Genomic DNA, 27,925 nt, shown 5'->3' with positions numbered 1-27,925 from the left:
TTGTAACGAAATAAAGTCTCTCACCTCAGAAAAACTAAATTTCATGTCCTGTCATTGTTATACTGTGTAGCGTGCACTCTTTAATTCCACACACAAATGCGCCGGCGCGCACTGTATCACTTCACTAAAGCGCAAAAGAAATACGAGCATGCAACGACGTAAATTAGTAAGTTACGAAATAAAAGTAAAATACCAATAAATTACGTTATTGGTACGTCATGTGGGTTGCTATTAATAGGAGCAGTTTCCATGTTTCTTTACCAGTTCTTCTAAGTATTGTGTATCACCATGGCAGCCTAATTGTTGTTTAAATAAAGACATTTGTCTTTATTCAAATAAAATGTGAATGCATTTGACATTAATTGTTGTTTACTTGTTTGTTTGTTTATATCCATAATTAATCGATACCTGATTCCCTTACAAGAATTTTTGGCTAAAAAGTCACTGAATCGATTTCAAGTCACTGAATCATTTCGGATCGTATCGTTCTAAATGAACCAATATCGTCCTTGAATCATATCGACAACCACGAATCGCGATACGAATCGAATCGTTGTTAAAACGAATTGTTACACCCCTATTAAAAATAAATAATTCACCCGCAAACCGCCCATATTCTTTGATTTAGATATCTGCATCTGATCATCACATTACAATTATTCAAATTCTCAGTGTTAAGCATGATAATATGGAAACATATCACACTGAAGTAGGCTGATTTAAAATTAACATTTATTTAAAATAAAAGTTCTTCTTTTGGCAAAATTACATTTCCTTAATAGCCTAAACAGAGGCTTTACTCTCTTCAAACTTAAATTGTCAATGTTTCATCACGGTTTGAAAACACTCACACTAATTTTTGTACCTTTATAAAGGGCATTTTTCCCCTAATTTTATTAAATATATGCTCCAACTTTCATTTCAAATTCTTAAATTTGATCAATATATTCAATTAAATAATAAGACACTAGGCTGTAACCAATCAAATTAAATAATTTACACTGAAAAATTATAACTGTATTAAATTAGATTATTTTAAATATTTTTGAATATACAAATAAGGAATGTTGAAAAGAATGATACTAAGTTTGAAACTAAAACGCCAGTAGGAGGCGGCAGGCGACCATCTTAATGAGCGAGTCATTCATTCAAACGATTCGTTCGAACGGCTGATTTATTCAGAATGAGACAGCTTATGAATGGGTAATTGAATCTTTGACTCAACCGATTGGTTCAAAACGCTGAATCATTCAGTAATGCAACAAGTGTTGCTGTGAGATGCGCTATGGTTCTGCTGTGATCTTTGTTTGGAGCTATTTTCGCTGCTGAAACAGAACAAAAACAGTCATTGCATCTAAAATGTAAGTGACTTAATTTTAACTATTTGTTTATTGAACTGTTATGAAATCAGTTTCTCAGTTTCAATCTTGATGGCATTCAGGAAAACAGCACTCTGGTCATGTGTAGTGATGGCAAAATGAGGCTTCCTGAACCACTGAGACCTCGCAGCCCATTGCTTCAACCAACTCGAAGCTTCCTTCAACATTGCTCACTAGTGACACCTAGCTACTGTGCAAAGAAATAGACAAATTAATTAATTCTGAACCAGTTTATTTTCTTCTCACTGTTAATGTCCGTAACCTTTAATTTGCAATAATAAAAAGACCCGAGCAGACATTTGTCCATTGCCTGGGTATAATATAAAATATGTATCTTTCTCTGTCTGAATTTACTTGTGCAGAGACAACTGTCACACACACAGTTCATTAAAGGAGTCATAACCTAGTATTACCTTGGATACCTACTGCTGTATTATAGTCTTTCAGGCCCTTCTAAAAAAGAAAAGTGAAAAAAATAAATAAACACAGAGCTCCTCAGACCCTTATTTCTGAAGGCATTATTGTCTCGCGAGATCTGATGCGATATTTTGGCTGTCGTGGACGGTCATTTTAATAATGCAAATGAGGGGCGTGTTGATTGGTTGCAGGAAGGAGGGGGGTTGACACCGCAGGTAACGCTTTAGCATATCATTCCAAAATGACATCATGGCGCAAGTTGTGAATGAACCCGACCTGGCCGCGACCGGCTTCCCGGCCAGTGTATAAGCGTTAGGCAATCAATATACAACAATAGCCGAATTCATGATGATCTCAGTCATTTGTTTTTTGCAAAGTAACGTTAGCAGCCATTCCCCATGTTTACCTCGAAGCTAATACTCCCGCCAGTGTTGTGCCTGAACGCGTTCATTGAACTCGTTCATATTTTGGGCGAACGTGAACTGAACGTACCGCATTACTGCCTGATGAACGTTACTGTGAACTCGTTCATTCTGGTGTCTGTGAACGCCACGCTCTCTCAGTTTAACTTCGTTCAGTAGGATGCCAAATTTCTATAAAGCCTTCCAGGCGAAAACCCACCTAAAACCCACCGTAAACCGGCCTTAATATGTAGCGGAAAAACACCCAATCTGGCAACACCAGCCACCAGTGTCTATTGACTCTCTTGTTCGATCTCATTCATCAAAATGAACAAATCTTTTTTCGAGTCATTTCGTTCATTTAAGGGGCTTTAAATGTTACTATTAACTGGCAAATTCCCCGAACACATCCACCTACGCAATCCTGATCATATTCTGAATTAAGAAATCATTATAATGCAGTCAAAAATCGTTTACAGGGAACATAAATAATTACTTCACCTTGAGTCTTTAGTTTATTTGTCTAGTGACAGACGCAATAGCATACAATAGCCGCATTAGCAGTTAGCTGCTGTTTGTTACACACAGTAGAGCAATAAAAACACAGTCTTGCCGTTTCAGTTGCAGGCAAGTCTCTGACTGTTGGAATGGCGCTTTTCCCAAGCTTCGATGCCAACTTCGCCTGATATTGCCCCAAATTTGTGAAGGATTCCGGCATACAATGTTTAGCACAGCACAGACACCTAACGATAAGCCAGTGGGAAGGGTTGAAGGAACCGCGTCATTAAAAATGAATTTAATCCACTGGTCCCTGATAGCTAGGTCCGTTCTTGGTAGAGAAAACACATTTACATGTTGATTCTGGCAGTCAACAACAGAGCAACTCACGTGTGCACTATGTTTCTGCATCTTTCTCGACTGAACTGAATATGAGGGGGAGAGGGGCAGGGCTTCCTGCAGCATAGGTCTGCGGTGTCCATATATGGTATATCCTGCCCCGTCTTGACGTCAAGACGGGGCAGAAATCAAAATCTCGTTTTTTAGTGCGCGTGCACGTGGGTTATTTTACAAACCCTGAGGTAAACAAACGCTTCACTTTTAAATATCGGCTTCCCGGCCAGTGTATAATCATTATGCAATCATAACATACATTGATTCTCGTGGAAAAGTGAAAATTGCAGGTTATGACTCCTTTAATTATTCATAAATTGTTTGGATAGTGACAGTATGAACAACGAAAATGAGATTGTGTTGAGTGCAGTGCTTATGGTGGAGGGAGTGTAATAAAGCAAACTGCAACAGAAAAGTGTGGGGTGGGAAAGGTTAAGAATTGTTTCTGGGTTGTTTAGTGCATTGAACTGTTACTAGTTTTAGTGCAGTGTTGTGCTTATGGGACTGGGGATATAGAGGACTGTTCCTCAATAAAAATTATTTGTAATTCTTCCTTCACCCACCCCAAACTGCAAAACTGCAGTTTGGGGTGGGTGAAGGAAGAATTACAAATAATTTTTATTGAGGAACAGAATTTTTTCAAGTGTGTTGGGGTTTAGACGATTCCTCTTCTTGGACAAAACCTCTCCAGCCTTGGAAAAGATCCTTTCACATGGAACAGAGGATGCAGGGGAACAAAAAAAAAAACGCCAGTGCCAGCTGATATAAATGAGGATACTGATGCTTATGTTGAGCCCAATATACTAGTGGATGCTCAGATCTTGTGAGATTCACTTCTGTTAAATATCGGTCCAGTTCTACATTAACATCTGCTGTTGCACTTGAGCTCCTTCTACTGTGATCAACCGTGCTATCCAGCAGATGCCAAAGGTCACCTAATAATAAAGGTACAAAGAAAAAAAATCCATTAACAATGGTTCACAGTACTAATCACTAATGTGAACATTCACACAACAAAGACATATACTACTTACTGTTGTTTGAAGATTGACCTGCTTCTGAAGAGGCTGGCAGCTGAGCTGGGGGTGTGCTGGTGGAAGCAGATTGGAGACCAGAACTTCTGATTACAGTAGCACATTCAGATTTTAATCTTGATACCGCTTCTTGCAGTTTCCCTTTACTTAAGAATGCCAGCTTTTTTAATCTGGGACCAATAATGTGGGTATGGTCATCACACTTATTGATTCTAAATGTACTGCATGTTCCCTGACCCTCCGTACAAGGCTGTCACCCAGCTGCCTTGTTAAATTTGAGTTGAGGCCTTCTAGCTTGCTCGTTACAGCGTGATTAAGCATCTTCATCAGAGGTATCACTTTGGAGGCAGACACCCTTTTCTCTTCCGAAAGCTCTACTGTAGCCTGGCGGAAAGGGACAAGAACATCTAAAGCATCCCTGACTGCCTCATACTCCAGGGCTGTAGGAGGGGTGACGTCAGTCTTTAGAGAGGCCAGGGCTGCCCCCACTGGCTCTCTCAGCTGATAGAGACGTTCCAGCATGTTATAAGTGCTGTTCCAGCGAGTGTGTCCACTTCAATTATCATTTTCAGACGTGGTCTCCCCATCTGCTCCTGTATTTGGGCCAGTCTCTCTTTTGCTGTAGTTTCCTACATTTGGATCGAATGTTGTTGAAGCTACTGATGTCATCAAAAGATTTCCTCACAATAAGGTTTAGTGCATGTGCAATGCATATCGCATGCCTAACATTCAATGATCTTACACATGCTATCATGTTGGCTGCAGCATCAGTTACCAGGCACTTCACTTTATCCTTTATGCCCCACTCCTCCATGAGCTTGATGTGTCCACTAGCCAAGTTCTCAGCAGTATGGCTCTTAGGAAAATGCTCTACACCTAGTAAAATAGTGCAGAGCTTGTCATTGTCGTCTATAAAATGGCAAGTTACTGCTAGGTTGGCATCCATGTTTAGGGATGTCCACATGTCCGAGGTAAGGCTTATAGCCGCAACTTTCTGCAGCTCCTCTCTGGCCTTCTCCTTAGCCTCCTTTTATTTATGATCAACCATGACCTTCAAAGCCTGTGGATAAAAATAAATGCAGAAAATAAATACTCTATACTTTTATAAATATTTTTAACTTGTTAAATAATGATGAACCAGTTTATTAATCACATACCTTTTGAATTGGGATAAAATAAGTGGGATCCAACACATGCAGGAGCTCCCTAAACCCATCATCATCCACAATGGAAAAGGGTTGGGAGTCCTTGATGACCATGTTAACCAGGGCCTTATTCATCATTTCTTTTTTGGAATCTACAATCAAATAAAATGCAGGTGTATTGTAGGAACCTAAAATATTATTTAAATAATGTTGTTGTTTTTTAATATTATTATCAATTACTTTGACTACTGTGTGGATTGTTAGTAGTTTGTGCATGCTCATGCAGTGCTTGATACTGCCTGAGCATAGAGGAGGTGTTATTGCTGTATGTCAGCTCCTTTAGGCGCAGCAAGCATTTCACCTTGAAACATAAATTAATAGACATGAAATATAATACAGCCATATAGGGAGGATTATTTTAATATCAAGACCGAATTTTTTTTATAATAATAATACATATACCTTATTGTGAGCAACCATTTCAAAATACTCCCAGACAGGGGAGGATTCCCTCTTTCTTGCTAGCTCCATTACAAGGAAAAAGGTCACAAAAAGCAAACAAATCTAAAAGGGCAATCCAAATCAAAAAGCAGTCCAGTCCAGATCCAAAAATCCAAAGCAATCCAAATAATCTTATCTAATATAATACTATAATATAGCTACTATAATTAATAATAACAATATACTATAACTAATCTAACCTGATATAATGTAATAATATATAGCCCTAACACATATATGACACAATAACGACGATGACACAATTCTCTAACTCTCTGACACTACTACAACTGATTCTACTACTCCTGACAACACCCACAAGGAGGCGCGAGTTTCGAACCCCTTTTATCCGGAAACAACACTCAGACCGAACCGATGACGTATCCACACAAACCGAGGCCTCGTTTGTCATTAGTCACATGATTTTCACTTAAACAACACAAGCCTCGAATCGCGGCTTCATCTGGCACACCCATTTTTTCTCGACACAAGCTCCGACGCCTCGGTTCAAATGTAAAAACATCACTACTGTTCGGGCATGACGTGAAGATCGAGTTGGTCAGGCATGACGTGAAGATCCTCAGGCTCGATAGACATGAGGTGAAGATTCTCAGGCTCTGTAGAAATGACGAGCAGCTCTGGCATCGTTGATCGGGGCGATGACGGGCTGGGCTCTGGGTCTGGCCAGGTTCTGGATCGGGGCTGTACGCTCTCCAGACACCTCACCACAGCGTCTCTCCAAGACAATCCGGAGGTTTCTGGAAGGTTGATGGGTTTGTGGAAGTTTGCCCCGATCCAGAACAGGGTCTTTAGGGTCTCGTCGTCGAGCAGGCTGGTATATGCAAGACGACAGAAGTTCTTAGTGAAGCTCTCCTGAGCAGTGTTAATTTTGACAGCAAATTTTTATTTAGTTTTAGTCATAGTCTTTTGACTAAAATGGCATTTAGTTTTAGTCATATTTTAGTCATCTGAATTGTTTTAGTTTTAGTCTAGTTTTAGTCGACGAAATACAATAAGATTTTAGTCGGCTAAATCTACAGTAGATTTAGTCGACTAAAATATAATGGGTTTCAATTTAAATGCATTTATTTAGAATTTCTCTAAAATTTCCAAACCCATATACTCCCAGAGAAAACATATATTAACCTGCTAATATGAATGATTTTAAAGTTTGAACGTGCAATACAGATACAGATTTAACTACTGTAACTTAAAAAATATCTTAAAATTAAATAAAACCACTTTTCCTAAAGTAGAAGAGTCTTTTTTTCAATGAATGATATATGAATTCTTTATAACTACTTGCATACATCATTCTCTATTCTTTCAAGCAGACATATTTATTTGTATGAATTAAATATAATTAATCCTTATTAAAGCTATTAACGAGCAGTGAATGCTTTTGTCTTTTTCTTTTGTTGCTTGATCAATATTAAGGACACAGACCACATTAGGTTTATTACCCACTGTCACTTTAAGACATCAGATCATGTCCATTGACATGCGGATCCAATGCACGATGCACATAGATACACTCACAACTGTTTAAGACATAACCGACATAATTTACGTGAATACTCTCCAAAACGGACATTTAGACATAATATTTGTGTGTATTTGTCCATTCAGACACGAAAGAGAGCTCAATTCTGTACTCGCGCGCTGTATAGGCTAGGTGTCTATGTGAATGGCTGCACGCTTCGGGTCGGGTGTGTGCACACAGAAAACCGTACCGAATATAGCTCTTTTTTTGCGTCGTCACTCTTATTCAGATCTTCATGTCTGCTCTACTCATTCTCCCAGACGTTTACATGTTTTAAAGTTTTATGAGACATGCAGCGCATGCCAACTCGTGTGCCGCTGGGTAGATCACGTCACAGTACAATTGTGCGCATCTACCACAAATGCAGGACATCAGACTGGATCGCTTCCCAAATCGTCACTATCTAACATTTTCGTCTAGTTTTTATTCGTTGACGAAAATGTCCGATTTTCGTCATAGTTTTTGTCATTCAAAACTAGTTTTTATTTAGTTATCGTCTCGGTTTCGTCTGTGAAAAAATGTCGTTGACGAAAATAATGACAAATTATTCGTCAACGAAATTAACACTGCTCCTGAGCCACCGAAATAAACTGAGCTCTCTCATCCATTTTGGGCGGCCCCTAGTTCTGTCACGGTGTGGTGCAGGCAGAAGAAGATGAGGAGACAAAAGTTCCAATACAAACCTTTACTTATAATAATATCCAACGGGTACAGACAGGCAGAAGGTTACACACACCAAAATAGAACTAACTACGAACAAGGACTGACTGAACTGAAGGAACTAAATACAAACACTGATGAACATGATTAACTGGAAACAGGTGATACAGAAGAACTAATAAAGGTTGACATGGAAACGGATGAGTGGCGGGAAAGCAGAACAAAAGACATTTGACTAACACAAACAGAACACAACTGTGACACCTTTGGTGTATATTTGTTTCAGATTCATCTTCTAAATCTGAAGAGAAGAGCAAACTTGAAAGCAAAAAAGACAGTGAACAAGAGGAGAGACAGTCTGTCCTTTGCCACATACCAACTATTGGCCCATTCATTACAGAACGCCTCGTCACATTTCTTGATGCACTGAATGAAAGAAAAGTGACCTAGCGATTGTTAAAATCTTGTATTCCATAAAAAACCTTACGATGGACATGAAATGAAAAGATTATTCCTTCCAACATAATTACTGCAAAAGATCATTATTTTGGTGAAAATTAAATCGTACCTTAGAAAGTCAGCAGAAGGGTAAATGTTTAAAATGAATCTCCTTTGCTTTAGGTGTGTGTGAATACTAATGTAAATTGTGAGGCTTTTCAGCTTTTGTCTTTAATGGCTCTTGCTGCTTCTGTCTCATTACTGTAATTGGTGTCGTTGTTGATGCTGATCAATAGCTGAGTTTAGTGTGAATGAATGGATGAAGGTGTGACTCTTCCTGATGTCTATGATAATCACTGCTATAGTTGAGCTGATTGGATTAGAGCAGGTGAAAGTTCCTATAAATGCTTACATCATTTACATGCTTTGTTTGCTTTATCTTCACCTGTAAGGACGGCCCCCTGAAATCTGTATAAAACCACAATGTTTCACTGCTTTAGTCACACTTGAAGACTGCAGCACTACTGGTGAAGCAACTGAGATCAACGTGACACTTTTATAAAGATGGAGTTTATTAAAGAGGAGAGCGAAACCATGAAGATTGAAGAAACATTCAGAGTGAAACATGAAGACGTTAAGATTGAAGAAACATTCAGAGTGAAACATGAAGATGTGAAGATTGAAGAAACATTCAGAGTGAAACATGAAGATGTGAAGATTGAAGAAACATTCAGAGTGAAACATGAAGATGTGAAGATTGAAGAAACATTCAAAGTGAAACATGAAGATACTGAGGAACAAACAGGTTGGTTTCATTTTCAAAGCTGAACTCTGTCATTTGATGCTTATTAAAATGTCTAGCTGTACAGAAATGAATGGTATTTTTGAAGAATGTCATCCGAGTGTCCTAATTAAAGTGGTTTTATTTATTTGGGTCGCCTGGAGAGACATGTTGAGATCACATGATAAATACTAATGCTGCCTTTAACCTGAGAAGATCCCGCTTCCAAGTTGGACATTCGAATACGACACATTAAGAAAAATAATACAGAAGTAACCCAAACTAAATATTATGTGCAACATTTCACTCAGATGTTGATTTGGGTTTAAAGTAATTAAAACTATTCATATATATATCTTTTATTTATGCAACAGTATCTAAGAAAAACATTTTGCATTTTGAGCAATCAAAGTTACAGTTGTCGCTAAGCTCTTCTGTACAAATCCTCTTAATTTTATTTTAAAAACCATATGGAAGATTACAATAACTTTGCAAAATCATTCATTACTACTTTTGTCTCTTTAGAAAAAGGCACAATAACAACTACAATCAACAGAAGAACATTCGTCATACCACAAGGTAACACATGCAATATTAATAAAAAAATATATAATCATAATTCATATAGTGAACACAGTCAAAGCAAGTATGTCTTCTCTCTCACAGGTCTTCAGGTCTGCTTCCTCACAGACTCAATGTGTCGGGATATTGAGGACTACTTTCCAAAAGCTCAATGCTGGGTTCATCCAGACACAACTCTCCTGAGATCCGTTCAACAACACATAAAACACTTTGAGAAACTACACAACTACACAATAGTGATTCTCCACATAGGAACAAACGACATCGCAAGTGGAGCGTCTGCATCGACTGTCGTCCAGCGAATGAAAACTCTCATAGCAAGAATCTCACTGGTCAATCCACACGTTCTGTATTTCGCAATCAGTGCTATTTTACCACGAGTGAATGACGACTCCACACTGAAAACTACAATCAAACAGAGCAACAGCTTGATTCAACACTGGACTTCACAAACAAGAAATATTCTATTTCTAAACACTTCAAAAGCATTTCTCAAAAATGGAAAAATAATCCAAAACCTGTACAAAGACGACGGACTTCACCTCAATCAAGAGGGAAAACACAAACTTTTTTCATACTTTCAGCGTTTCCTCTGGCATTTTTGCCAGTTTCCACCGCGTGCAAAACATACTTAAAACATCTCATGAAAATCTTTCAACACAAACTTGACTTGTTCAATACATTTGTGAAGCAATTAAATAAAGTTCATTTAACAAAACCTCACATATATTCCTGAACTTCATCTTTACCAACACAAAAATGACGAGTTAGTTTATTTTGGTTAATTTCAACATTAATGTTATGAATATCAACTGTACACATAATAAAACTATATTTTTATTTTAGCTAGAGTTCTGGGTGTTTTAATTCTTTACACGATTCACATTATTCACAGATAGACAGTAGATAGATATTATATATCTATCTAATGCAACCTACACAGTGCATAACTTAAACGAGACAGGACAACTGAACACTGAAAACACAAGGACTTAGGTTACGATTACACAACAATATGCATAAAATGGAGAAGTTTTTCCTTTGAGTTTTCTGCGTACAGGCGACACCATTGTCAAAACAATCCACTTTCACACGGATCCACGAAAAACTACTAAAAACACTGTATTCTGCTGCCAGGCCATAAGATAGAGATGAAACACTATAGACTGAACTCGTAATACGGACGTGCATGATGTCATCATCTTCAGAAATTCGCGTTTTTGTTGTTTACACGGAGACCGTTTTAAAAATAGTGCACTTTGAAACCCATTTTCAAAACTTTGCATTTTCAGGCACCCAAAACGCTGTTGTAGTTAAAAAACGAAAGGCCAAAATGCATAAAAAGTTTTTAGTTGAAAACGATGTCATGTAATCAGCCCGTTAAATAGTAAAGAAAATTGGGTAATTTATGTCACAGCTGAAGGAAAAACGGTAACACTTTATTTGAAGGGGTGTGCATAAGACTGATAATGTCATTTTTAATGCAAAGATGACATTGTTTGAGATGTCTTTGTTATGACAACTTGACATAAACCAATACATCATAACCTGTCAGTGTCTTTGTCATGACAACTTGACATTACCAAGACAACATAACCTTGTCATAAATATGTCATAAACATGACAGCAGATTAATCATCAAACTTAAGAAACTACTAAACTTTGTGGGTTAACATTACATTATATGCTCGATGTTGTTTTTAGCCCCCAATGGCTCCTTCCAGGCAGCTAACCCTAACCTCAACCTTAAACCTACCCATCCCCTCGCTGCCTGGAAGGCGCTGTTGGGGGCTAAAAACACCAAACAACACATTATATTACTGACCACCTTTTTTTTTCCAGTGGTACAAATTGAATTTGTCATTAAAATGTCATTAAGTGTTAATACTGTCAAATTATTTTATAACTAATACTGGAATACTGGAAAAAAAAGTGGTCAGAAATATATTCATGACACAGTTATAATGGCCTCATGACAGCCAATGTCAAAACCAACCACATGACAGTTTAATGTAATGTTATCCCATAAAGCTATGTAGTTTCTTAAATTTGATAATTAATCTGCTATGTCAGGTTTATGACACTGTCACGGGACACACAGGAAAGTAGGTAGATCCAAATGCAGTATGAAAATAGTTGTTTATTGAAGTATAATCCATCTCGCAGTCATCCAGGTAAGGTTCAAAATCCATGATAGCAATCCAAAATACACAATAAACAAAACAAGAAACAGGTAAAACGCAGACCAGAAGTGTTGTGACAATATATGACGACTCCGTGACAAAGACTAAAACAGACAGGGTATTTATACACAGAAACTAAACAATGTAATGGAAAACAGCAGCGTGTAATGATGAGTGATGAGAACAGACAAAGGATCGTGGGAAATGCAGTTCCAGAATGAATGGTGACAGTAAGGGAGAGAGACCTCTGGTGGACACCTGGGGAAACACAAACCAGACACTGTGACAGACACATGTATGACAGGTTATGATGTATTGGTTTATGTCAAGTTGTCATGACAAAGACATCTCAAACAATGTCATATTTGCATGAAAATGTCATAATTGAGCGAATGACACTTAATGCCAGTTGTCATAAACATGTATAAAATTAAATACATGTAATTGGGGGGGGAATTAAACAAAGGAACACATGAGCTAATGAATACAATCTAAAAAGTCCCAGAATAATGGAACTAACAGAACATTAATGAGACATTACACTCCACTCTGGAAAGGCGCAACCTTGTGACAGCGAAGATGAGGGAGGGGGCTTAGATGGAGGACGAGGAGATGGAGAAGGGATGATGATGGTGGAACGACGAGACTCCGGCGAGTCGAGGGAGGAGCCAAGGTGTAGATGTGGCTGATGACATCCAGGCGACGACTGACGGAGGCAGAGCAGATACAAGGGCGCAGATGGAGAGCTAAAACTGGCCCGTCAGCAGTAATATCTGGCCCGCGCCAGATTATTTTGATAGCGACTGCTTCTGAAATAGATCTGTCATGACAGCAACAGTTACTCACAATCACTTTGTCTTTAGTGATTTTGCCTTCAAAATAAAAGTATGAGAATGTTTTTGCAGCAATGTTTTATTTTGAGATGAATTGAAAGATTTTAATTTGAAAAGTTCTGAAAGACATTCAAAAGAGTCTGTGGATCGCTAGACACACCTCTAAACTTATACTAGGTAGGATGAACGCATAGTTGTCTTTCCATTCTTCTTTGTATGCTCTGTTTTCGCTGTCAACATTCATCTTTAGACTCTTTTGATAATGCCATTTTCTCTCACCAGCTTAAATGTTAACATCACTCTGCACACGACGTAATAGCAAACCTCCAGCACACAAACAATAAAAAAAAATGCAGTTTAGTACGTGAGGACGCCAATGAATAATTGTGAGTGTAAAAGTAGGCTACGTCAAATAATTATTACAATAAGTTAGGCTCTATTGTGTAACAAGCAAATTAAAATGATACACATTTATTATTCACAATATGGAAAGAGGAAATAAAACATAGTTCATTAAGAGCTGACTGAGGACCGAGGCGAACCCAAAGGGAAGGAGGAACCTGCTATAGCTGTAGGGGTGGAGAGACGGAGTGCAAGTCCGTGGTGGAAGAGTGACTACTGACCAAGGGGGAGCCGGTGGGATGAGGGAACACGGTGGAGCCACAAGGCAGAGGGTCACTTGTGGAGCCGAAGGTGGGAGGAGCCAAGGCCAAGCCAACAGGCCGGTGGGCCGAAGTGGAGAGAAAGTATCAGAGGTCGGAAGCAAAGCCGCAGGAGTCTCTCGCTCAGACGAGGCTGGTGGTTGTTCAGTTTGATGAGATCTATAAGTATATGAAAATTAGTTAGTGTATGTGAAAAGCGGTGTGCTACAGAGGCCCTCAAAAATGACCATATAGCCCCCCCACGACCACGTCACGTGGCTTGTGGCAAGGAAGTGCCACTGTACTTTTATAGTTGGAAACAGCTCCTTGAATGTGGATGACATGAAACACCAGACAAACTTGATTTTAAACTGAGAGGCAGATCCATCACTAAATATGTGCATCGCTCTCATTGTTGAATGTCCTCCTCAATCCTGGTGAGGAACTTTTTCACAAACCTTTTGTCATGTTTCAAGCTGTTACGATCTCTATGGCATATGACTCTGGTTCTCCTTCAAACCACAGAACAGAGGGAAACACTATCACCTGTTTCCGACCGGATCTGATCTTGGCAAGCAGCCCTGTAGTTTTCAGCAAAGTCTACCAGCAGCACCACAGTTTCCTTGTCTGTTTTTGTTTGCTATTTTTTAGCCTTGAAAAATGTGCTTTGTTTTCTCTTCACAAAATGGTGATGCAGAAATTTCTGAAGTGCATCAGAACATCTCCAAGTGTGCCACTCTTCTGGACCTTATTCGGCAGTCCTCCTTTTGCTTCCCATGTGTAATAGGTCACCTTAATTTGTTTGTCTTCCTCTGGGATGTTACTAAGGACATGCATTTCCAAAAGCTTGCCACTCCTGCATTCAGCACACGGACCAAACATGCAGTGGGGACTGTCTTGATTTCAGGCCACAGCTTCAACAAAATCCTTTGTCCATGGATAACTTAATATTTTCATGATAACGGCAAAGACACGCATTTCTTGGAGTATCTGAACACCGGAGTACATGAGATGGTTGAAGCTCAGCAAATTAGGAATTCCCAATTTTAGACTGCAGATGTTCACTCTTGAAGCAGCGCTAGGCCCCTAGAATAGACATTGTTCAATACCGTTTCTGGATTTTCTAAAGCACATCCCTCATCCCTGGTGCTTGCCTTGATATGTCATCTCTCATAGAACTCCTTGACTTGATCATATGTAGTAGTTGTGGCAGTCATATTATTAATTTTCTTTTTCTCTTTAAAAAGGGACAGTGATGTTGCAATTTTTATTTATATTTTATAACTGTATATTTTTCTCGAGAGTTGCTTTGTAAAGTTTGGAAGGCTCATTTTACTGCCTTGCCTAGAGACTGTCTTGATTTAAAAGGTGAATTCTGTGGGGGAAATTGAATTCTGTAATCCTGTTACTTCTGCAGAAAATGCCTTTTCCTGTCTTTCTCTCTCAAAGCTCAAGCTCGGACTCTTTCTGCCTCTTGATTTAGTTATGCTTCTTTCTTTCTTAGTCTTTCTGCTTTTTAGGGACCAAGCCCTGAAAATCCGTAGGCACCTATTGAAATTGTTGCCGTTCTTATTATTCTGCTTCTTCCGTATGGAAGTCTATGGCCGCCCATAAAACCACTTGCGGGAAACTTATGAAATTGAGGAAAATGATAGAGGACAGTCTGAACAGTCACCATAGCAAATTAAGAGTCTCTAACTCAATCCCTCTAGCACCACCAACTGTCCAAAGTTTCACTCATGTTAATGCTAATAACTTTTGAACCTTAAGGGCTAGAAACATTAATTTTCCCAGTGATTTCTTGGCTCTAGACGATTCGATTGCATCATGACGTAATTTTACCTCATGGAAATCTTTCCACCAATTAGACTTTTTTTTAAAAAACTACTTTTTTTAACTCGTCTCAGATGGTTGCTCCGATTTTCACAAAAATGTAACCAGATCATCTTCAGACCATGCCATCAAAAAGTTATGGAAGTCAAGTTGATTCGTCAAACCGTTCTTGAATACTGCGCAAACTAATTTTATGTAGCGCTTACAAAAACAGACTTAAGGCTGTATCTCCGCAACGCTTTATCGTTTTCAGACCAAACTTTGTTCATGTCATCATAAGCATGACTTGAGGCTACATGCTGTGTTTCGGCGCAGCACCACCTACTGGTCCGGAGATACGAAAAATCATAAAAAGTGGTCTTGTTAGATTCAGGGCATCATGCCGAGTCAACTGATATCCAATTTTTCCCTATCGGCCATTTTGAATTTTGTATTAAAATGCTGTATTATATGAACGCATTAACGTATCTTTACAAAACTTGGTATGGGTTCTGTTTCATTCCTACTGACCGCCAGAGGCAGTGCAAAGCACTAGTGGATAATCGCTGCGCCAGCTAGATAGATCGAGAAGAATATAACAACAAAGTCACGTCATGACGCAGACCGAGACGCGAGGATATAACCCACAGCGACTCGGTGCCCAGCCTCTTTCGCTTTCTCGCTTTGATAGGTCGTTTGTTTTCACGCTGTCCCGTGCAGCTTACCTGAGTTGCGAGGATTCGCCCTCCCAAGCTGTGACAGCGCGCTCTACACTATCATCAGGACGGATATCTTGGATTATTTTTCTTAATTAGGTGAGTGCATACGATTATTTGTGGTTGCGTCGGCGAAACTCTGTGCTTCACGGTACTATCCGGTGGCTGGTTTCGACCGCGCTTAGGTTGCGTTCACCGCAAACCTATAACGTTATATGTGTTATATATAAATATATATTTATATTATCATCTTAGATTCATCGCATAAGTTACTCGCCGTAGTGCTAGTCATTGAATGCCTCGCGGTTCTATCCGAAGGCAGATTTGACTTATACGTTTCTTGTGAGAGCGTTTCATGTTATAGAATTTTCGGTTCTATCCGAAGATTTTTTCGAACTGCTCAGTGGGTGCTATTACAGTTTTAAGTGCCTACGGTGCTAACCGAGGACGTGTTATTGACGGAGTCATGGATCATAGCTCTCTCATCTCCGTTTCAAGTTGCAAATTGTGTCCGAATACGCTTCTTCCCGACGACGGACACGATCGATGCCCATCATGTTTAGGCGCTCAACATCTGAAGGAGGCCCTGACTGATCCGTGTTTGCATTGTAGTATGCTACCGATGTCAGAGAGACAGCTTCGCCTTGCTGAGTTAGACATTAACTCGCCTGTTACCCTCGCACAACAGCCGCTCAAAAGCGTCGCGCGTCAGCAGCTGCTGGCGCTCCGCCTAGCAAGAAGAAATCTGTACCACACAAAGACAGTTCAGAACACTTGTTATCGAAGACTGTAGCTTCTCTCTCTTCAGAAATGATTGAGATGAAACGTCTTCTTCAGTCTCTACAACCCCCAGTGTCGGCCCCACATACTGAGAACACACCAGTGGATGAGAGTGATTTCCAACCCCCACATGATATAGATTTTGACGCTCTCTCCATGAGCGCGTCTAATTCTCATTTTCTCGATGAAGAATCGGTGGAACCTGCCATACAACCCTTCCTCCCAAACGATGTTTTTTCTAACCTATATGCTACAGGTGGTTCAAGCGGTGGGTCTGTACATTCATCGGGTGCAGGCCCATCTGCTCCAGACGATGTGTTATCGGTTCTGCAGATGGCGGTGGCTCGTTTGGGTCTTGACAAATCACCTGTCCAACCCATTCAAACCAATGTGTTCTTCAGACAAGCTGCTGATAGTAATGTGTTCGCAATGCCACCGTGTAAGGATTTTGTGACAGAATTCTCCAGTGCACTTACCAGTCCCAATGTGCCTAGGAGGAGGTCAAAGACAGCCCGCACTCTTGCAGCAATGGCTGAGGCTGACTCCATTGGGGTAGGACGGGGCGCCTGAAATTGAACAGCCGGTTGCAGCTTTGGTGGTATCACCAGATGAGGCTCTAAGAGGCAATGTACGCTGCCCGAGTGCACAATGTGGACGTACTGACACTTTCTTGAAGAAGGCATATGAGTCTGTAGCCTATATAACTCGAGCTGAGAATACTATCTGCCAGCTGCTTCTTGCCTGCAATAACACATTAGAGTCAGCGAGCGTTGACGCTTCTGCATCTCAGTTCTTACAGACTGCTCTGTTGACTATGGGTCATGTGACTCGGGAACTTGGGACACTTTCAGCGACCCTTCTAACAGCTCGGCGTCAGGTATGGCTTGCTCAGGCAAGGTTACCTGAAGATTGTAAGAAGACACTGCGAGAACTGCCAATTGTACCAGGACATCTTTTTGGCCCCAATGTTTCTGAGGTATTGGAAAAGAGAATGAAGTTGTCAGAAGCCACACGACAACTGACTCAGGTTCCACGAACACCACCTTTTAGAATGCCTCTGACCCCGGCTCACCCACGCTATCCGAGCTCGGAGCATCGAGTGCGACAGCAGAACGTTTCTCAGCTTCAGGCTCCACAGCGGCATAGAGGGGCTGAGGAGGCCCAGGGACGCCGCCCTTTTTACCGTCACCAGCAGGGGAGACCACGTCAGCGCCCCCCCACAGGTCCTAAAGGCAGAGGCCAAAAACCCTGAAGCTATGGGGCCGGCGGTCGGTCGTTTCACTGTGCAGCATCTACATTACTGGGAAAATTCAGTGTCCGACCCCTGGGTTCTGGCGACTTTGAGCAGGGGATACACTCTGCAATTCCGACGCCGGCCTCCCAAGTTTTCAGGAATCTTTCCGACAGTTGTCAAAGACGTAACCAGTTCAATGGCCCTTTCCTTAGAAATTCATTCACTGTTACTGAAAGGAGCCATAGAAAAAGTTCTTCCCATCAATCAGAGGGACGGGTTTTACTCCACGTACTTCCTTGTTCCAAAGAAAGATGGCAGTTTTCGTCCAGTTCTGGACCTGAGGCGCCTAAACGTGTTCTTAAAGTCTCTTCCTTTCTGAATGTTACGCACAGTCGACGTTCTTCGATCTGTGACGAAAGGAGACTGGTTCGTGAGTGTGGACTTGAAGGACGCTTACTTCCATGTTCCCGTTGCTCCCCACCACAGGAAGTTTCTAAGATTCAGCTTTCAGAACCAAGCCTATCAGTTCAGAGTTCTACCATTCGGTCTATCTCTGGCTCCTCGTGTTTTCACAAGATGCATGAGTGCGGCCCTGACTCCTCTTTGGTCCAAGGGCATGAGGATTCTGCCCTACTTAGACGATTGGCTGCTCTGTACCCCAACAAGACGACATGCGTTACACAACACCAGGATTGTGTTGGAGCATATCCAGAAGTTGGGCCTTAACACTCAATTCAATCACGCACGAACAGACAATATTTGTCAGCTACTGACTCGTTTCGGTCAGGGGACAAAACTTCCTTATGGGGTCCTTCTGCAACTAATGGGGATGTTAGCTGCCGCAACATCCGTGATCCCCTTGGGCTTGCTTCACCTCAGGCCTCTTCAGAGGTGGAGCAACAGCTTAGGGCTAGATTCAGCGAGACATCGCCATTGCATGATTGTCGTTTCGCCTGCCTGTGTCCGTGCATTGAAACCCTGGAAAAAGGTAACATTTCTGAAAGCCGGTGTGCCTCTAGGGGTGGTGTCCTCCCGTCGGGAAGTGATCACGACCGATGCTTCACTAACAGGATGGGGGGCAACGTGGAACCAGAGGGGAATTGGTGGTCACTGGTCACCCAGGGAGGCCTTAGAACATATCAACGTCCTGGAGTTGAAGGCAGTGTACTTAGCTCTACAACACTTCTTACCAAACCTGATGGGTCGTCATGTGCTTGTCCGGTCCGACAACACGTCGACGGTCTTTCATTTGAATCATCAGGGCGGCACCAGGTCTCTTGCATCTTTACTGCTAACTCGCAAGATCCTCACATGGTCTCAGGGCCGGCTGGCCTCAATAAGGGCAGTTCATCTCCCGGGATTGGACAATCAAGTGGCGGATGCTCTGTCCAGGGATCTGCTGCTCCCGGGGGAATGGAGACTTCACCCGGATGTAGTACAGATGATTTGGCAACGGTTTGGCGAGGCAGAGGTCGACCTGTTTGCATCGGAAATGACCACTCATTGCCGCTGGTGGTTCGCGAGAGCCGAAACGTCCAGCCCATTGGGACAGGATGCATTAGCCCACGAGTGGCCGAGTTGCCTGTTGTATGCGTTCCCTCCATTTCCACTTCTGTGGGAAACATTACATCGTGTATTCCTATACAAGCACAGGGTGCTTTTAGTGGCACCTCGATGGCCATCCAGGCCATGGTTTCCTCTCCTTCTGAGTCTGTTACAAGGCGAACCATGGCAGCTTCCCACCAGACGGGACCTACTTTCTCAGATGCACGGCCGTGTTTGGCACCCAGATCCAACTCGTCTTCAGCTCTGGGTTTGGCCCTTGAGTCCAGATCACAGTTAATGGATTGTGAACCGGCAGTAGTGAACACTATCGGCAACGCTAGGGCTCCTTCGACACGACAGCTTTATGCTGCTCGTTGGAGGATATTTTCTTCTTGGTGCGGAGATCAAGGAATTGACCCAGTTCACTGTACTGTGCCGACAGTTTTGAGTTTCTTGCAGCATCTATTTGATGACAACAGGGCGGCCTCCACTTTAAAAGTTTATGTTGCTGCCATATCTGCTTATCATGACCCGGTTGCTGGTGCTTCCCTTGGGTCTCATAACCTTGTTTGTAGTTTTCTGAAGGGAGCGAGGCGTTTAAAGCCCGTTCGTTCTACTCCTTTTCCTGTGTGGGACTTACCGCTTGTTCTAGAGTCCCTTTGTACACCACCATTTGAGCCGTTAGATGTTGCATATATTAAGTGGTTGTCCTTAAAAGTGTCTTTTTTGTTGGCCGTTGCTTCCACTAGACGTGTTGGTGAACTTCATGCCTTGTCAGTGAGTGAGTTGTGTTTACGCTGGTTACCAGAGGATTCTGGGGTCATTCTTCGGCCTAATCCAGCCTTTCTCCCTAAGGTTCTGTTACCACAATTTGTGAATCCGTCTATTCATCTGGCTGCTTTTCAGCCGCCTTTCAATCACTCCGATACAGATGGGGGGAGGTCTCATCTTCTGTGTCCTGTACGAGCTTTAAAGTGCTATGTTAAGTCTACCGCTTCTTTCAGACAGACAGATCAGTTATTTGTTTGTTATGGTGAGGTACGCAAGGGTGCATCTTTGTCCAAACAGAGACTATCACGCTGGATTGTCGAGACGATAAGGTTGGCGTATAATAGATCTCATCAACCCTTACCAGTGGGTGTTACTTGTCACTCCACTAGGGCCGTGTCTTCGTCTTGGGCCACTTTACGCGGAGTTTCCTTGGCGGATGTCTGCAAAGCTGCTACCTGGTCTTCTCCATGTACCTTTGCGCGGTTCTACAAGGTTAACGTGGCTGCTTCCCATGATGTGAGCTCTGCAGTCCTTCTGGAGCAACCCTGATTTTGGCAGGTGGGTGGCATTCCTCATGACTCTGTTGATATGCGTCATCCACTAGTGCTTTGCACTGCCTCTGGCGGTCAGTAGGAATGAAACAGAACGCTAGTTACGTATGTAACTGTGGTTCTGTGAATTCCGGATGACCGCCAGAGTCCCTCGTCACTCGGAATGCGCGAGAAAGCATTCTGAGGCTGGGCACCGAGTCGCTGTGGGTTATATCCTCGCGTCTCGGTCTGCGTCATGACGTGACTTTGTTGTTATATTCTTCTCGATCTATCTAGCTGGCGCAGCGATTATCCACTAGTTCTTTGCACTGCCTCTGGCGGTCATCCGGAATTCACAGAACCACAGTTACATACGTAACTAGCGTTTTGTATGGGCTCTGAAAGAGTCTGAGAAGTTTTGGACCAGCGCCACCTAGTGGTGAAAAAAATTATTTGCATGCTTATAACTTTGGATTTGGTATACTTAATTTCACGGGAGTCACCTTACATTCCGGAATCCTTGCCAAGTCCAACGATACCAAACATTCTAGGTTTTGCCTTATGTTTAGCGCAATGTTGTAAATTAGCGCTTAAAAAACATTTGCCAATATCTTCGAAACCGTTCAATATCAATCGAGACAAAATCATCTTAGGAAGTGTGGAAACATAGGTCATTGGTATTATGCTAATGCCCAAATGTCAAAATTTTGATAGTAAGTAGCAAAAAATTTCAATCAAAGTCGCCCATGGGTAATTTTTTTGTCTCTCATACATTTAAATGTCTATAACTCCAAAACAAAATGAGATATTTTCACCAAATTTGACACACATGTATGGGCACACTCTGAGAACACATAAAAATAGCGGTGGAACTGTGCCACATGGTGGCGCTATAATACAACAAAACAAGGACATTGCTATTAATTACAGTATTATTTCATGCTATTAAATGGAACACTTTACGAATGCATTGGTGTACCATTACAAAACTCAGTATGTGTCTTGATAGGCCATTAAATCATATTTTTAGGTACTGCATATATGATTTTTCAGCAATTTTGCCTAAAATCATCATTAAATGTCTTTAATTTCTCATTGTTGCAGTTGGTTTGTTGGCATGAAGACTTATTATCTTCTTTGGCTGCTTGCAGCTATATCTTTCTTTTCCTTGAAATTTTCATTATTCCTCTTCTTCTCTCTGAATGCCCTTTGTCTTTCAGTATTAGTTTTTGCCATTGCGCTGAAGGATGAGACGTGTATAGTATAAATACATTTTATAGTTTTCTTTATTTGTTATTGTATTTATTGGTTATTAATGGTTGTTGTTGATTAATCACTATTACTCACATTGATATTTTGCAAGAAAAAAATCGCCTGGCTTCCATCTCCATTACCCTCTAAATACAGAGAGTTTTAACCCTGTTTGGTTTCTGAACAGACATCTTACCTTGATAAACTGATACCAGAGTTCTTTCACACATTCACTGTTTCTCTCAAAGGGTTCAGTGCACAACTGTCTGCTAGCGCTCTGTCCCGAATTTCACAGTTTTATTTCATTTTTTAATTGCAATTACCATATCAACAATGGCAATTTCCAGCACATCTGAAAAGATTCAGGGCGCTTTAATTGTGTTGTCTGCTTCTCTACATTCTTTGAGTGTCTGTTTAAGACTGACATCTAGTGGAAGTTTTATTTTCTTTTACACAGGACACTCAAACACAGAACCAGGAAACAGGAAACATGAGTTCAGGGAAGTGAAACTGAAGTGTAGTTGAGCTGTTGTGTGTTTGTGTTTGTGTTTCTGTATTCATGCAGTAAAATGGCAGAAGCCAGAATTTCTCAGGACGAGTTTATGTGTTCAGTGTGTCTGGATCTCCTGAAGGATCCAGTGACTATCCACTGTGGACACAGTTACTGTAAGAGCTGTATTACAGACTTCTGGGATCAGGAGGATGAGAAGAGAGTCTACAGCTGTCCTCAGTGCAGACAGACCTTCAAGCCAAGACCTGCTTTAGCTAAAAACACCATTCTGGCTGAAATGGTGGAGAAACTCAAGAAGACTAAACTTGCTGCTGACTGTTACGCTGGAGCTGGAGATGTGCAGTGTGACGTCTGTACTGGAAGAAAACACAAAGCCGTCAAGTCCTGTCTGGTGTGTCTGAACTCTTACTGTCAGAATCACCTTGAACAACATGAGAGTTGGTTTAAAGGAAAGAGACACAATCTGACTGATGCCACTGGACGACTGCAGGAGATGATCTGCCAGAAACACGACAAGCTCCTCGAGGTTTTCTGCCGCACTGATCAGAAGTGTATATGTGTGCTGTGTATGGATGAACATAAAAACCACGACACTGTATCAGCGGCAGCACAGAGGAGAGAGAAACAGGTATGAACTTACAACTACTGATGAAATAATGCAGACATACTTATGTAGTTTTAATTTAATTAATGAAATCTATGACGAAAAGTGTTCATTGATGACCTTTTTTTTCCATGACTAAGGGTATGTTTATACAACACCGTTTTCATCTGAAAAAATGTTTCCATTTTGGTTTTGGGTGGCTAAAGACACAAGCTTTTGAAAATGAGTTTTAAAGTAAAAGGTTTAGAAAACGATGCCTTTACTGTCTCCATGCAAACAACAAAACCATGAATTTCTGAACATATTACATGTTCACACATGAATATTTAGTGTTCACGGGATGTTTCTTGACAAATTACTAACCAACTACTGGCCTGGCAGCATACAGACGTTTTAGTAATTCTCACAGATCATTTTGACAACGTTGTTGTCTGTTTTTAGTACATCGCTGTTGTGTAAACATACCTTAAAGACGATGATGAGACCAACATCATTAAATGATAAATATGATTATATCAACATGAAATATTCTTCTTTTTAAAAAAAGAAGAGACTAAAATCTAGTTCAAAAATAATAATGTCCACACATTTCTGCTGTTCACGAGAGAAGACATTGATGGAAAGTTTGTAATTCAGTTGGATATGTCAATAAGTAGAGTAAGAAAGTAAAACGAGGAACATATTAGGCAACTAATGTTAATTGATGGTAAAGAGAGGGAGAGAGAGAGAGAGAGAGAGAGATTGATTGAAAAGTATCCATTAATTCCTAGTTTAACATTCTAAAAACATCAACATTATTACAACAATCTTACACACACTTTGTAATATTAAAAAGATAAAATCATCTCTCCATCATCACCAACTTCACAAAGAACATTTGCAACAGACCACTTTTCAACAAAACACTGTAAATTATTTGTCAACTTATAATAAGCATATTCAATTCTAAGGCGAGCTGTTAATAATCCTAAAAACATCCCAACCACTTCTTTTGACCCTTCTTTCTGAATCATGTGTTTCCTGGAAAGCCATATGGAAAGTTTAGCCACTCCAAACACATAATTCATCAAAACATGTTTTTGTTTTTTCTTTACAGAATATTTTGGTCCAAAATAAACAAAGAAAAAGAAAAACATTCACCCCAAATAAAGCACCACTGTTCTAGTAAATGAAACAACTCTCCTAACCTACAACATCCACAAAACAAATGAACCAAAGTTTCATTTTGGGTACAGAATGGACATTCCACCCCTTGACTGGGATCTAAATGTGCTACAGTTTGTTCAATTCTTCTAAGCTTAGGCAGACCTTCTAAGACTTCTTGTACACATTCCTCACTTATTATGTTTCTCTTTCCACTTCTGCCATAGAATTTTAAAATTCCCACAGAAAGTTTCATCTTGGAGCAATTTATTATTAAAATGCCATTGAGATCTATTAACCCTCTGGGGTCTGAGCTGTTTTCTGGGCCCTGGAGGTGTTCTGACATGCTCTGACATTTGTGGTTATTTCTGTTACTTGTGACATTTTCATGGCTAAAGTCTAATTACACTGTATTCAGCACAAACTCTGCTACAATAATATATCAGCAGCATGTATGTAAAAGTTTGTAGTTTTGAGATAATGACATTTATGCGTGGTTTGTGAAAATACAAAAATAAATTCTCACTGAAATAAGGTCATGAAACCCCTACTGATTATTTCTTCACAAGACTTTTGAAAATTGTATCACGTAGCCTAGAATATTTGCTCTAAAACTATGTGAGAATCACCCTGACTGCTCATTCAGAGAAGACAATATATTGATTTAAAAATTGTACGACGTGTTTTGTGTTAGAAAGCAATATGCGAAGGGGCGGATCACCTCATTAATATGAAAGCTTTCCACACCTGAGAAAGACAAAGAACCTCCCTAATGGCCCTATTAGGAGCTTATCAGGGCCCATCATTCTGACCACCCTTGCACAAAGAATGAGGAGATTTAAAAAAGAATGGCTTTTAAAATTGTTTGGATTTATTTACAACACAACATAATCCAAAGATACACAACAAAAAAGCACTTATTGAAGAAAGAGACCTTTGTGCCATTCCTAAAAACATTGTACATACCTTTCATTTTCTAAGGTGTTTGATTTTCACTTTACCATGTTCATGTACAGAGACATGTACTGTGAATGTTGAAGTCAGCAGGACTCAGTGGCATCTGGGCCCTGAAAAAAAAAAAAAAAAAAAAAGTGCACATACTGATATCAAGAGAAAGGCCTGCACGATTTTGGGAATACATTTTAGATTTTTCTTGTTAAAATGGCTTTTTAAAATTCACAGAATACACACACACACTCACACAAATGTTTCCAACAATATATAATGAACACCAGGTCTGTTGTGCCTTGTAGGTATAGGCTATGCGCAGTGCTGCATAAAATAATAACAATATAGCAGCCTATATATATTTTCAAAAAGATTTCAGTAACAACTAAGCTAGAGAAAAATATATTGATTATCATGTTACTTCAAATGTTTCCATTCGTTATGATGATATGAAATGAGATAATAGTAAAAACATGAAGCCGTTTGGAGCGTTTTGCTTTTCCAAAATATGATACATTCAAACGCGATCGCGATCAAAAATATGATACATTAAAACGCGATCGCGATCAAATATAAAACATTATGGTTAGGCCTACCATATACATATCTACGTTTGAGCAGATATCCACAAACACAGTAACAGTAAACACGGGTCTAAATATTATAATATTCACCATATATCTAGCAACAGTTCAACTGCAATGTGAAATTTATGCAACAATAGCAAACTAATATGTAAGAATTTCTTACCTTATCTTTCTTGTCTTCAAATATCGTTCTTCTTCTTCTGATGTAAATCCAATGTAAGCTCAGGCACGTCTTTCAAACTCGACGAAAAGTGAAGTGAAGTGTTTTGTTGTTGAGGTAATGAGGGCGATCGCGTTCCATGTGGAGATTTGCATGTGAATATCTTTTGCGCGAGTGGGCGTGGCCGAATTAAAAATAATTAGGAAGCGTTTGAGAAGCTGGACATCTTGTTGGTTTTGTACAAATTACTTAAACAGAGAATATTTGTTTTCGTTTTGAATCCGATCATTTAAAAGTACACACTTAAATGTTTATAAAGGTGTATGGCTCATAAATGTGTGACAAGTATTCGCTGAGTTTTGTTTCAGTTTATAGACGTGCTCAAGAAAAAAAAGTTCACCGCGACGGAGAGGCAGAACGCACACACTGTTTATTTTCTTTATTTTACAAAAGCACAATGTTTTGATTTGATTGGAAGTGGACACATACAAAAGTAGAAATACCACAGATTCTTTTTTTATATTTCTTTTTTCTGTATGACCATAAATGACGGAGAAATTTAAGTTTATAGTGCTACAATGTGGAGAAAATCCAGCAAAACGCGCCGGCGCGTTTGTCGACCTCAGAGGGTTAACTTCTTGCTTCAAAAAAAAAAAAAAGTTACAGTAATAAGGTGATGATCAGAAAATCCATCTGGTCTAATTACACTATCAATTAACTTTGATCGAAGTCCTTGAGACAGATAAAACCTATCTAACCTGGCTGCACTCACTCTTCCATCTAAGTTTTTGACCCATGTATATTGCCTTTCATTTGGAAATTTAATTCTCCATGCCTCTATTAGATCAAACTGAACCAATGAACTTTTTAAATTCCAACTAGATTGTAAATGGGGCTCCTCACTAAGCCTGTCATTGTTAAAATCAACAGTACACTTCCAATCCCCACCTAGAATAAGATAGTCAAAATCATTTAACTCAAGAGCTTTCTTTATATTATTGAAAAAATCTATTCTTTCAGTCCCGATATTAGGGGCATAAATATTAATAAAACAATAGATTGAACCCTCTATGTTAGCTTTAACAATTTGACCTTTAACTAAATCACAGGAACTTACTACATTAATTTTTGAATTACTAGAAAATAGTATTGCTACCCCTCCACTCACATTACTCCCATGATTTAGAAAAATTTGACCACCCCAAGGTAAACCCCAATCAACTTCATCTTTTATTGTGCTATGGGTTTCTTGTAAAAAGATTACATCTAGTTTGTTTATTTTTTCTACCTCCTTAACCATTTCTCTCTTCTGTCTATCTCTCCCACCATTCATATTTAAAGAGCATACTCTTAAACTCCCCATAGAAAAAAAGAAAGAGAGGGACAGACAGAGAATAAAAATATGCAAAAAGTGCAACATGATCAAGGCTGACATCACTTATTTTTTACTAAGGCTTTTTTTCCTTTTCTAATTTTATTAGATTTTGAAAACTTTTTAAGTGCCGTGACGTTTTCTCAACCGATACCGCTTCCGTTCATCCAACAAATCAAAACCAACAATCTTTTGTAACATTACCACCGACCTAATGAATTTTTCTGTGTCATCAAAATGATCATCAACCTTAACTGACTGTCCAAACGTTTCATCCAGGAAATTATTGATTTCCTCCAAAGAATACAGATCTTTCACTCTATTTGTCCCATCAAATCCTTCACCATCTGACTCATCCTGTTCCATCTCTTCAGCATCACTTTCCACCTGGCTTCCAACATTCAACGAAGTAAACACTTCTTTCTCCTTAGATGCAACTAGAGCATTCTGTTCAATAGGCACACTTTCACCTGTGGCTTCGATTTCACTGATTTGTTCCCCTGTATTCTCTACATCTTTTGAAAGTACAGCG

The 27,925-nt window shown here is 40.1% G+C and overlaps 1 protein-coding gene across 2 annotated transcripts in view; it reads left to right on the top strand.

Moving 5' to 3' along the window:
* Positions 1–22,546: 22,546 nt before the first annotated feature.
* LOC307157351 (tripartite motif-containing protein 16-like) overlaps positions 22,547–27,925 on the top strand; it is a 15,057-nt gene continuing 9,678 nt past the window's right edge. Inside the window, exon 1 of one of the 2 annotated variants that reach the window (XM_079869239.1) lies at positions 22,547–23,207. In XM_079869239.1, the coding sequence (XP_079725365.1) occupies positions 22,638–23,207 (570 nt within the window). In that variant the 5' untranslated portion in view covers positions 22,547–22,637. The remainder of the gene's footprint in view (positions 23,208–27,925) is intronic. The other variant, XM_079869240.1, reaches the window with a different exon arrangement.

The sequence above is a fragment of the Squalius cephalus genome (genome assembly GCF_949319135.1).
Source record: "Squalius cephalus genome assembly, chromosome: 4".
Classification (NCBI taxonomy): domain Eukaryota; kingdom Metazoa; phylum Chordata; class Actinopteri; order Cypriniformes; family Leuciscidae; genus Squalius; species Squalius cephalus.
Note: the sequence above shows the minus strand (reverse complement) of the source record. Positions and strands in the feature narration are given on the sequence as shown.